At 46.8% G+C, this 12,106-nt stretch overlaps 1 protein-coding gene across 3 annotated transcripts in view; it reads left to right on the top strand.

Annotated features, from left to right (window-relative positions):
• The window catches only part of Tln2 (talin 2), a 422,622-nt gene that overhangs the window by 230,705 nt on the left and 179,811 nt on the right, over positions 1-12,106 (top strand). For all 3 annotated transcript variants that reach the window (XM_057766343.1, XM_057766341.1, XM_057766342.1), the window contains 3 exons: positions 7,126-7,297; positions 9,979-10,076; positions 11,782-11,911. In XM_057766343.1, coding sequence (XP_057622326.1) covers positions 7,156-7,297; positions 9,979-10,076; positions 11,782-11,911 — 370 coding nt within the window. In that variant the 5' untranslated portion in view covers positions 7,126-7,155. The remainder of the gene's footprint in view (positions 1-7,125; positions 7,298-9,978; positions 10,077-11,781; positions 11,912-12,106) is intronic.

Raw genomic sequence — 12,106 nt, 5'->3', positions numbered from 1 at the left:
GAAGCGCACAGAGCATTCTTAGAGGTCTGACAGAGAATGACAGTACATTCCTTACACAGCCTAGGAATTCACTTGTCTTTCCAGACCCCTTGTATTAGTCCTAGAAAGGGATAATGGCGGCGGGGGCGTGGGGTGGGAGGGTCTCTGTCGAACACATTCAACAGTGACACATTCAGAGTGCTCTGAAGCTGTTCCATACCAAGGGCCATCTTGTGAGGAGCCTGCTAACTTCTGTGGCAACTCCCCCCAGGAGTACCACAGCTGAAGCAAGAGCTACAGCGGAGAGCCGGTGGAGGAGATTGAATTTCCTCATTGTGGCTGTGGAAACGATTGTCAGTACCAGCAAGGCTGGATTCTGGGTCGGAAGGGTATCAGGACCTGGACAAGAGAGTGGTACATTTCAGGTCTGAAATACCTGGATAGTTGTTCAGTAATTAAACCACACCCTTGCCATCTGAGTGGGGAATCTCTGGGTGGATGAAGCTGCCATCTAAGTAGTTTGAATCTGGTTGCCTCTTGCGTTGCTTTCTATTCTAGTTGCTACAATAAATTGTCTAAAAAGAAGCAGCTTCCGAGGATTTGCTTAGACTCACCGTTTCAGGGTTTCAACTATCACGGTGTGGAAGGCAGGGCGGCGGGAGTCGGAGGCCGCTAGCCGCCTTATATCCTCAATCAGGCTCCAGATGGGTGCTGGTGCTCACTCACTTCCTCTTTTGATTCACAGGAGCTCAGCCCACGCAATGGAGCCGTGCACATTTAGGATGAGTCCCCCACTTCATTTAAAATAATACAGAGACTCCCTCCCAGATGTGCCCAGAGGTTTGTCTTCTAAGTAGTTCTAGGTCCTGTCAAGCTGACTGTCAATATTGAGCGTTACACGCCTACATTTCAAAATCCTACATGCATTAAAAATCCCCTCAGGAGAGGATAGAGCTATGTGTGTCTACAGCGTTAGTTTCCTTCCCTCTCTCTCCCGGCAGCAGGATCTTCCCACGGCCCCCTGCTCCAGAGTTCTATGCTTTTCTGTAGTCCGCTAATGCATCCCTCTGCAGAGTCTCCTCATAATTAGACATCATCTTTAATAAAGGGCAGTTCCCAGCTACTTTGCCTGAGAGTCCGAAGGGCACGTTCTGAAATCTGATGGAGGCAGATGCATGTGTGTGCTATTAAAGTCGAATATAGCTGGGCACTGTCAGCCTTCATGATGGACTCTCGGGTGCCAGTGCCGAGAGGTTATTGGAGGACTCCTGGGGGGCTGGGCTGCAGCCATACAACTTGATAGCCCCCTCTGATCGCCTGGTGGTTTATTGAACTGTGACCTTGGGAAGGTGATAGTTCCTTCATCTCCAAGTGGGAAAATGGAGAAACATCTTTTCCCGTCACTCTGTTCCACGCTCTAGAGCAGTGGTTCTTACCTTTCCTGATGCTGTGACCCTTCGTGTGGTGGTGACACCCAATCGTAAAATTATTTCATTGCTACTTCATTTTTCTACAGTTATGAATCATAATGTAAATATCTGATATGCAGACTATCTGGCTTGCGACTCACAGGTTGAGAAGCAGTGATCTGGGCTGTCTTCAGTTCTCTTAGGAGGGAGGAAGGCCCGCTTGCCCCTGCTCCTGCATTAAAATCAGCATTGAGCCCTTCTCCATGGCAGGTGTTACCAGGAACAGTGTACCTGGTCCTTGTCCTGTGAAGTTTGACTTGTGCGGCTTTTGTTTTTTGTCCTTTCTTAAGGTTTTTGTTTTGTTTTCTTCAAGTTTATTTTGTGAGCCACTAGGTTGAGGTTCTGTGGTCCTTGAAATGGGTTTCAGGTGTGTAGCCATAGTTTGGTCTGGTGGATGTTGGCACCCTGTTTATCCCTAAGCCTTTGGATTATTGTGAATAGACACTTCTTGGTCAGATTTGAGGCAACTCCACAGAGTAAGAGTAAGAGTCAGTGTAAACCTGGTTAAAAGCTCAAGGCTGGGGAAGTAAAGGGCCTGGTAAGCAAGCTACTGCTTGTGCTCACTGGGTGGGCTTGATCCATCTATCAGATTGCCTTCTGTAGATGTTTATGTTTCTATCTATACATTAGTGCTGCTGTTGTCTTTAGTCAGAGAAAGGTCTTTTTGCAGTAGACAGTGGTAACTATAGAAACATCTGTTCAAAGTTTTGAGAGAAAGTGACTGTTGGATGCTCTACCTTAAATGGGGCCTCATCCAAGGCTCCAGAGCTTCACAAAAGATGGGACAGAGTCGGGGGAAGAGGCGGACTATTGTGAAAGTTTCTCTTCTGGGCACGCTTTCATCTTTGCACTCGTGAGCTCACAGCAGGTATGATCACCTGCCCACCATTGCGCCCACCCATTTTGTCATGGAAAGAGAAGGCACCCAGAGGCTCTGCCCCTCTCTGAGGATCCACAGGCAGCTGATGGTTGCTAGGAGAAAAAAGGGACATTTTTTTAGTGGTGCAGTCACTGGTTAGGCGTCCATCCATGCTCCTATAAGCAGTCCCTAATGAAACTCGTAGGACACCAAAATAAGACAGGAAATGGATCTTGCCATGAAGTACATATTAATTTTAGGAATCCTCAGCAGCTGCCATGCCTTGGTGTCTTGAGATTCAAAGCCCTTGTTCTCAGAAGCCAAGACAGCTGATGGTGCGCTAATGCAGACGTGTTCCTGAACCCATAGTGTAGATGCTTAATGCCGGATTAAGAATGGGCAGGGGTCACAGTGGCAGCCCCCTGGGCTCTTAGCGCTGCCCATGACTGGGAATTTTATTGACCCCCTTGGACTCATGCTCATTTTACACCTGTTTATCTGGTTAATCACTTCCATGCTCCTTCACTGCCAGTCCTTCTAATAGCGGTTACTTCTAACTGAAAGTCTCAACGTGGAACAGTGGTCCTGGCCTCTCTGAAAGAAAACCACTGATGAACTTGTGGGACAGTTCCCTGTGTCTGGGCTCCCACTGTGACTGCAGAGGGGGCGTGGTAGGCCTGGTCCTTTGCTGCTTTGCCAAATGGATGCAGCATGCTTTGAAAAATCTGTTCCTTGCTGCTTAACCTGAGTATATAATGAAATGGAATTGTCCCGTGTGTGACAAAGCGAGCAGCCTCCTGGGTCCTCAGTGGCTGGGAAGAGATGAGAGGGAGGGAGACTTAGTAAGGAGAATCTGGGTAACTCACAGAAAATACGACTCCTGTAGCAGAAACGAAATGGGGCACCTGGCTGCTTACCCACACCACCTCCCCTCCCCAGAAAAAAAGCCGGCAGGCTCCCAGGGAAGGGCTGGCTTGGTTTACCTTTCTGATGGGCCTGCTCTGCTTAGTGTGTTGGAGTCTGAATAGTCAGGGCAAACCCTGTGCAGCTGAGCCCTGAGAGGCCTAGGAGACAAAATTTTACAGACCTCTGAGTAGCAGGGCCCCAGTGCATGGTGGATTATTGCTGGGCAAAGAAACTACGTCCCTTTCCTTATTAGAGGTGCAGGTCAGACTACAGGGAAGTGCAAGCGCTTCCCTTGGCTCTGCTCTGAGAGAGCTGAAGTCTCACTGGAGCCTACACTGTAAGTAAGATGAAGGCTAACTTTGTAAAGACCCATCTGTATGTTGGCTTTTTGTTATGAGATGTATGCAGCTATCAGACGTGGCTGCAGAGCAAGGGACAGACATGAAGAAGGGGGATGATATCCACCCGTAATTGGATGCAAGGCCATTCTGTGGTTTGCAGTCCAAAAGGGATGAGCATACTGTCCAGTCCTGAGTAGAGGTGTCTGACCTTCCAGCTTGCTATTTTACAGGAAAGAGATAGAGCTCCCATATTGCTTCCTATAGGACATTCCTGGGCAGACTTCACTCATAAGGGCTACTGAGCTGGGGTAGTTATGATACCTAGAGAGGGCACTGTCTTTGCCTCTTGAACTCTTGGATTTGGATGCTAAGACTCAGCCTCTCCCCAGACGCCCAGTTTTACATCTCCTCATGCAATCCCGGGATATCTAAGGAAGAGTGTCCATAAGGCTGATGACTGGATCCCTCCAGTGCCTCTAGGGCTTACAAGGTGCTTGCTCTGCTCAGCATTCTTGTCCGCCTTTGCTCCCTCCTATGGAGTTAGCATAAACAGTAAGATGAAATTTACATTGTCTGTGCTAGCTAAATGCGGTATGATGCTTTCAGTGTTTCTATGACACTCAAGGCTAATTTTAATAACAAAATTATTCACCGTGATCTGTGTGTCTTTGCCATATTTAGCTCATTGTATTCTATGGCAGCCTTACTGGTAGATCTGTTTTTCTCTATCTGAGGGGGGAAACCAAGGCACAGAGCACTTAAGAATTGTGGATGGTACATTTGGAAAGGCAAGGAGGCGTTGAACACCTCTTCTTAGTCCTGACTTGGCAGGCATAAATCCAAGGAATAGCTGCTCATCCTGACCAAGGCTGGGTGTTTATATTGGAGCTCCCTGCCTAAGGCTGGGCTTGCTTATCTCTGGTTGAACCGGGATGATACTAGGTGTATACAACTCTGCAATTGGAGGGTATTTTTATTTCATGTCTGTATTTCATGGCTGGTTCCAGTGGTTCACCTTCTATAATGGAGGGCATAGAAGGTTTCTTTATTGTGTGTGTGCGAGACCAAGTGACCTTTATGCATGGAATGAAAGCAGAGTATCATCAGAATGAGAAGGAATTATTAAAAGGAAAATAAAGGAAATGCTATGAATTTACAGTGCATCCTGCCTTTTAATATACACACAGAATATTTAAGATCAATATGAGAGCAGACTCTCAAACTGGAGTAGAAGGAAACAAAGCTGCCTTGGCTGAGCCATAAATAGGAGCGGCAGAAACTCATACATGAATTTGGCCGTGGGCTTTCTTGCAGCTAAATCTAAAAAAGGAGCCCAATCAGCCATTCTACATGCCAAATGTGCGCCATTAAAATGGGGTTAGGGTACAGGAGTGGAGACGAATGTCAGTTGCCCAGAAAATAACCAGATAAAGAAGGGCATGAGTCATTACCAAGGTGGTTGTCTGGGTGGCATCATTTGCTCAGGAAACCCAGTGAGACTGCTCAGAGTTCCTCATCTTTAGTCCCCATCTCTAAGTTGATAAATGCTTCAATCCCGTCTCCTTGCTGTGGGGCAAAGCGTGGCACTTAATGCCAGCAAATGTCCATTTTGCCGGAATCTTGCTCATTTAAGGGTGGTATGAAGGCTAGCTCATCGCTACGGGGCCTGTCAGGGTGAGCAAATCCTCGGGCACATTCATCTCAGAGCCAGGCACTGGCTGTGTGAGTGGTCATCTTGCCTGGTAATAAAAATCTGGTCTAGGATTCATTTCTTTATGTCCATACATTGCATTTTTAAAATATTCCTGTGCAGGGGCTGGGGAAGTGGCTTAGTTGGTAAATGCTCACCGTGCAATCGTGTGGATTTGATCCCAGATCTCTAGCACCCATGTGAAAAGGCAGGCGTAGAAGCACACACCCTTCGTCCTACTCCTAGGCAGGCGGGGACAAGATGATCCCTGGCTCACTGCCCGTCCAGTCTAACTGAATTGATGGCCTCTGGGTCCAATAAAGAAGCCTTGTCTCCAAACATTTAAGTGAGGAACCATAAAGGAAGGTGCCCAAGGTTGTCCTTGGCTTCCACACACATAAACACACATGGATACATACACGCATACATAACATGTGCACCCACATGCACTCAGTCCCGTAAAGTAAACTGTTAGTCTTGTTCATTTGGGGAAAGCTGAATCACAGTAAAATAAGGAGCTAGGAGTAAGAAAATCATGCTGGACACTCTGGTCCTGGGACTATGAACAAGGCCCATCTGTTTGAGGAGGGCTTTCTTTAACAATGTGCTCTCCTGATGTGCTAGGAGGAGAAGGCATGAAAAACTGATAGGGAAAACTGGCCATGGGAATCGATTTCTTCCTGCTGGCTGAAGGTTGGAAGCAGGAAAGTGATTGGCACAGAAGCCCAAGGCACTCTTGGCCCTGGGACTGAACCCAGACAGCAGGCTCCACCTCATCGCCCCATCTACCAACACCTGCCCATCTTCTGCTCTCTAACAGACTGAGAGGCAGCTGTGTGGACAGGGCCCAGAACTGAGATGGTGTACTGTAATGGAGGGCATGTAGATACCTGGAACCATTAGGAGGCAAACCCCACATGTCGCTGTCTTCCTGATACAACAGGCGGCACACTTTTGGATTGAAGTTTATCCACATAAGATGGAAACTTCTGCCTGTTGCTCTGTCCACTGCCCAGCAAGCCCGCCTAGGAGATGTGTTGGTACCCTTGGAGCCAGCCCTCTCCTCCATCGTGCTCCTGACCCTGCAACCCACTTCAGTTTTGGCCCTTACTCTACTAAACTGTGTTAGCTGAGTTGGCAGAGAAGGTCAAGTTGTTGGACTCCTGGTCCTCCTCACCCTTCACCCCATCTGCTCTGTGATCCGGTCCAGTCTTCCGCTGACTTTTCCTATGTTGATGCTGACGCTCATTCTCCACCCCTCTTTTACCACTACAAGGACGCTTAATTTTTTTTCCCCCAGGGACTAGAAAAGATTAGCCATGGCTTCCTCTCTGCTATATCTGATGAAAGGATCCGTGATGATATTGACTGGCCTTCCCCACTAACTTCTACCCCTGAACTATGCTGGGACATCTTGGGGGTCTGGGAAACTCTACAACACAGCAAGACTGCCCATTCATCTCTGGAGGCCAAAGGCTATTGACTGAAAGTGGTCCGATTGCCTTAAATATGCCTGCAGAGAGAGCGTTGGAAACGGCCTTACAGTTGGCTTTGAAACCTTGACGTGGTGGCACAAAGCGTCAGCCATTTCCAACTCCTCTGTCCTGTTGGCAGTCAGTCCCCTGCACAAGCTGTAGTGCCTTTTGTTCAGGCTGGGGCTAATTTTTGACAATCATTGCTGCTGCTCGCGGAGGAGTTTATGATGACATTTCTCACATAAGGAATGCTAACACATTATCATACATGCCACTCAGACCAGTTCTGACAGGATTGTGAATGACTTTAGAGTGGGGCAGCTGGGGTAGAAATTGAGCTTTTTTGTCTCCCCTGTGGCTACTTAATGATCGTATACATCAGTACCTGTCTCCTTGTGTTTTCTAGACGCTCTGAGTGAAACCCATCAAGTCATCTATGAAAATGGTGGCACTCTCCTTAAAGATCTGTGTCCGCCACTGCAATGTGGTGAAGACCATGCAGTTTGAGCCGTCTACGGCTGTCTACGATGCCTGTCGAGTCATTCGGGAGCGCGTGCCTGAGGCACAGACTGGACAAGGTAGGTCATGGTTATTCCTTGGTGTCCATCCAAGAATGTGCCTGGATAGCCCTTTACTCTGTAGCTAAAAGGACACACATAGATGCATATAAGACATCTCTGTTTTAAACCAAGCACGGAGGCCCATCCCTTTAATCCCTGCACTCTTGAGGCAGAGTCAGGCTGGTATTTCTGATTTAAGGCCAGCCTAATCTACATAGCCACTTCAGTTCTAGGCTAACCTGTACTACACAGTAAGACTCTGACTCCAGGAGGGAAAAATCTGAATTTTGAATCAAATGCCTTCTTATAGTACTTCCTGGCAAGAACAAGGCTTTCATTGTCAATGGCCACATTAACATTGACCCTGAGTACTCGTAGATATGCCTGCTATCTCGGCCCTTCTCGGGTGCTGCTCTGTAGTTTGCAAACCATTTTTTGATGTGCCGCTGAACTAGTTAAATAAAAAATGACATACTTGCCTGGTACATGCTGACTCCTGTAACCTCAGCCCTGAGTGTAGGTCTTACTGTGCAGGCCCTCTGAAGAAGCTTCATGAATTTTATCTCGATTTTTAAAAAAGATTTTTTTTTTTTAATTATGTGTATGTGTGTATATCAGTGTTTGAGTTTGTATGTGTGTGGGTACTGACACCCACAGAGTCCAGGAGAGGGCGCTGTTCATGATATTCAGCTTGCTGAGTTATATTAAATTAACTGGAAATAAAATTTGCAGACAGTCCCTATCTGACTTAAAATTCGCTTGTCTGGTCTTGCTGGTACTCTTCAGTTCCTTTTTTATTATCTTATGACACTATTAGAACTTTTCTTTGTGCTGAATTAATACAAGTTCTGGCGGAGGCCTCTGAAGACCCAAAAATCATTTTCCTGAGGTGCTGTGGAAGCCCGGACCCTTCCGGAAGACTCTAAGGCTTCTTCAGTTACATTAAGGAAAAGATGGGCTGGGAAGATGGTTCAGTCAGTAAAGGGCTTGCTGCATAAGTTTTAGGGTCTGAGTTTGATCTCCAAAACCTTCATGGACTTGAAATACCATCACTGGTAAAGAGGAAACAGGAGAATCCCTAGGGGCTAATGACCAGTCAACCTCGCTGTCAGCAAACAGCAGGCCAATGAGAAACCCTGTCTCAATGAACAAGGGAGATGGCACCCTGGGGAATGATACCTGAAGTTGACCTCAGATCTTCAGAGACATGTGTGTGCACCCGTGACCTCAGGTCTTCAGAGGCATGTGTGCACCCGTGACCTCAGGCCTTCAGAGGCATGCATGTGCACTTGTGAGCTCAGGCCTTCAGAGGCATGCATGTGCACCCGTGACCTCAGGCCTTCAGAGGCATGCATGTGTACCCTTCCCCACTTCACACACTAGGAAGAGAGAAGTCCAGGTGAGAAATGGCTGTTCTGCTTTCTTGCCTCCAGGCCTCTTGAACTCCCCACATTGGACTAAGAGGCCTTTTTTAAAAGATACTAAGTTTAATTCTCCAACTGTTTTCTTTATTTTGTAGTATTTGTGGTATTTGTGACAGAGACTTTATCCCATAAGGAAGTTCTAAATATCTTGTTCTTTTTTTTTTTTTTTTTTTTCTTAAATTCTGTTTTGTTGCAAGTTTCTCATCATATAGCCCAGGCTGGTCTTTAATTACTCAGTCTTCCTAGCCCAATTTCCCTAAGGCTAAGTGTAAACAGAGGTTTCTGTCCCTCCTGGTCCTGTAGCCATTCAATCCCACATGGAGGCCTATGTTAATTACAAAACTGTTTGGCTGATGACTCTGGCATATTTCTAGCTAGCTCTTATATCTTAAATTAACCCAATTCTATTAGTCTATGTATTGCCACGAGGCTGTGGCTTATCAGTAAGTTTCTGGCATCTTTATCCTTCAGCAGCTACATGGCTTCTCCATGACTCTGCCTGCTCTCTCTCTCTCTCTCTCTCTCTCTCTCTCTCTCTCTCTCTCTATCTCTATCTCTATCTCTATCTCTCTCTATCTCTGTTTGGATTTCCTAACTGGTTTTACTCTGCTAAGCCATTGGCAGCTTTATTCATCAACCAATAAAAGCAACTCATACACAGAAGGACATCCCACATCAGCTAAGATTGCAGAGCATTTACCACCAATTTTTTATAATATGTTCCTTTTAATTCTTTTTATTTTTTACTTTATGTGCATTGGTGTTCTGTCTACATATATGTCTGTGTGTGGGTGCTGGAGTTATAGACAGTTGTGTGCTGCCATGTGGGTACTGGGAAGTGAGCCCAGGTCCTCTGGAAGAGCAGCCGGTTGTCTTGACCGCTGAGCCATCTCTCCAGCTCCCTATAACATGCTCTTTTGCTATGCCCAACTTCCCTGCTCTGCCTCGGTGGCTCTGGTCTTAGGTGGTTACGGCCTCCATTTTTTCAGGGCTGTGAGTACCTGGCTAAGTGAGACTTTGAAACCAGGAACCACGTGATTCTATTAAACTGCAGGCACACCTCTAGCCCAGTGGTCCGTATGCATGGACCTTGCGGTGACCTTTGATTCTGCAGGGAGGCCCCTGCTTCCCCGGGGTTGAGGATGCTCTTCTGCTCTTGGTAAGAAGCAGGTCTCTCTTCTGATGGACAGCCTCTTCTCCTTGCTGAGTCGGTGTGCTTGAGCCAGTGATAGCGTTGTTCCCATTTGGCCCCCTTTTTCTCTGTTTATTTTGCAGCCTCTGACTATGGGCTGTTTCTCTCTGATGAAGACCCCAGGAAAGGAATTTGGTTAGAAGCAGGACGGACACTGGATTACTACATGCTGCGGAATGGGGTATGTTGTTGGCCCTATTTTCTTTTCCTTTTATTTTATTAAATCTATTTTTACATGTTTGGGTGATTTAATTGCATGTGAGGCTATGTACTACTTTCTTGACCAGTACACTTGAAGTTCAGGGCATTGGATCCCCTGAAAGTGGAGTTACAGACTACTGTGAGCTGCCATGTGGGTGCTGAGAATCTAACCTTGGTCTTCTGGAAGAGCACTCAATGCTCTTAACCACTCGGCTGTCTCCTGAGCCCCATCGTTAATTTTTTAAAAATAATTTCCTTATTGTATGTCTGTGTATGTGAATTTGTATGTTTCATGGCATGCATGAAGATGCCAGAAAACAACTTTCAAGAGCTGGTTCTTTCCTTCCATAACTAAACAGTCTTGGTACCAAGCACCTTTCCCCACGGCTTCATCTTGCTGGTCCACTGGTCCTATTTTTCTCATTGCTTCACTGCTGGGAAACCAACTTTGAAAACCCACTGTAGCAATGTTCTAATCCAAGGGCTTCTTATGAACAGCTCCCATGCAACAAACCTGTGAGACTGTCCTCACAGGTGGAGAGAAGATTCTACCCATCTCAAATGCCTGGAATTCCACAGAGGTATTGAAATAGTTCGAGGTTAGTATGCTGAGCAGAGTTGGGCTTGGCAGCGGCTGTGAGATACTAGATACATTATCTTCCTTGAGTAGATACTAGGTGTCCCTGGACTGGATCAGAAACAGACTGCATGAGGGGAAGCAGAGAAGCCCAAAGACTGCCCAGAGCTTGTTTTTTTTTTTTGGTGGGGGGGACCATTAACTGGAGATAAAGTTACTTATTAGCTCTCAATGGCAGTGACAAAAGTTACCCTGCAGTTTAAGTGATGAAGACAAAGACACTGAGTGCTGTCTCTCTTCTCCCCCGCCCCCTCACACCTCCAGGATCCTGGGGTTTTGTCTGCCCAATAGTGGGCTTGTCAGACTGACCAGGATTCCAAAAAGCAAGGGTGGAATGTTCAGTTAGTCTATGGTACTTACTCTCCCCATCTATGTTTCTGTTTCTAAGAATAAAAATGAAAACGGGGTCTCCTGTTTTGAAATAACCCCCACCTCACCCTTTGTTTTATCTTACCTTTGTCATGTTTTCCTGCAGTCTTGTTAGACTATTCTTGCTTCGATAGGCACCGTCTCTGAAGCTTTCCGGGGATGTTATTTATGTCTTTCATTATGTAGACTATGTATACAGTAAATATATACAGCCAACGTTCTGAAGTAACATTTTATAAAAAAGAAATGTTCACCTTGTATGGGGGTAGTAAGAATTGTTTCTGGTGGCAAAACATGGCTGCCGACTCCGATGCCGCTGTTTGAAGTATGGCCCTCTCCTGAGTCTCATGAGTGCTGCTCTTTCCCAGCCGCTGGAGCACACAGCCATCTTCTCTTCAGAGAGAGTGAATTTCAGTCATTGTGAGCCTCAAGTATTCCCTCTTGAAGGACGATCTTATTACGAGAGGTTTTTGTAATCCCCCTGAAAGTCGTTACTTAGCTCTCGGAATTCGGTGTGCTAGTCACAGCAGCGCCCCCGCGCATGCTTAGGAAGGCTTTTGGGAAAGTTTTGCACAGAGGAATATGGAGGCATCTTCTGGGTACTTGGCTTCCAAAGAAAAGTGTCCCGTGCTGTCGTGTTTTTCCACTCAGTGTGTGGGGCGTGTGTGCTTGTGTCTAGGATATCCTGGAGTACAAGAAGAAACAGAGGCCTCAGAAAATCCGCATGCTAGATGGCGCTGTGAAGACAGTGATGGTGGACGACTCTAAGACAGTTGGAGAGCTCCTGGTCACCATCTGCAGCCGGATAGGTGAGCACCTCAGCTCTGCCCTCCGCTCTTGCCGTGGCCACACCCTCCCCTGCAGTACTCACAGGCTGAGTTCTCCACACCCCAGGAAGTTCTGTCCAGTCTCTCCATTTGCCTGGCCTCCAGCTGGTATAAAACTTCTCACTGAACTGTGATTGGGAGTTCTTATTTCCCTTGGCAGAAAACAAAAAGGAGTCT

The sequence above is a fragment of the Chionomys nivalis genome, chromosome 4 (genome assembly GCF_950005125.1).
Source record: "Chionomys nivalis chromosome 4, mChiNiv1.1, whole genome shotgun sequence".
NCBI lineage: Eukaryota > Metazoa > Chordata > Mammalia > Rodentia > Cricetidae > Chionomys > Chionomys nivalis.
Note: the sequence above shows the minus strand (reverse complement) of the source record. Positions and strands in the feature narration are given on the sequence as shown.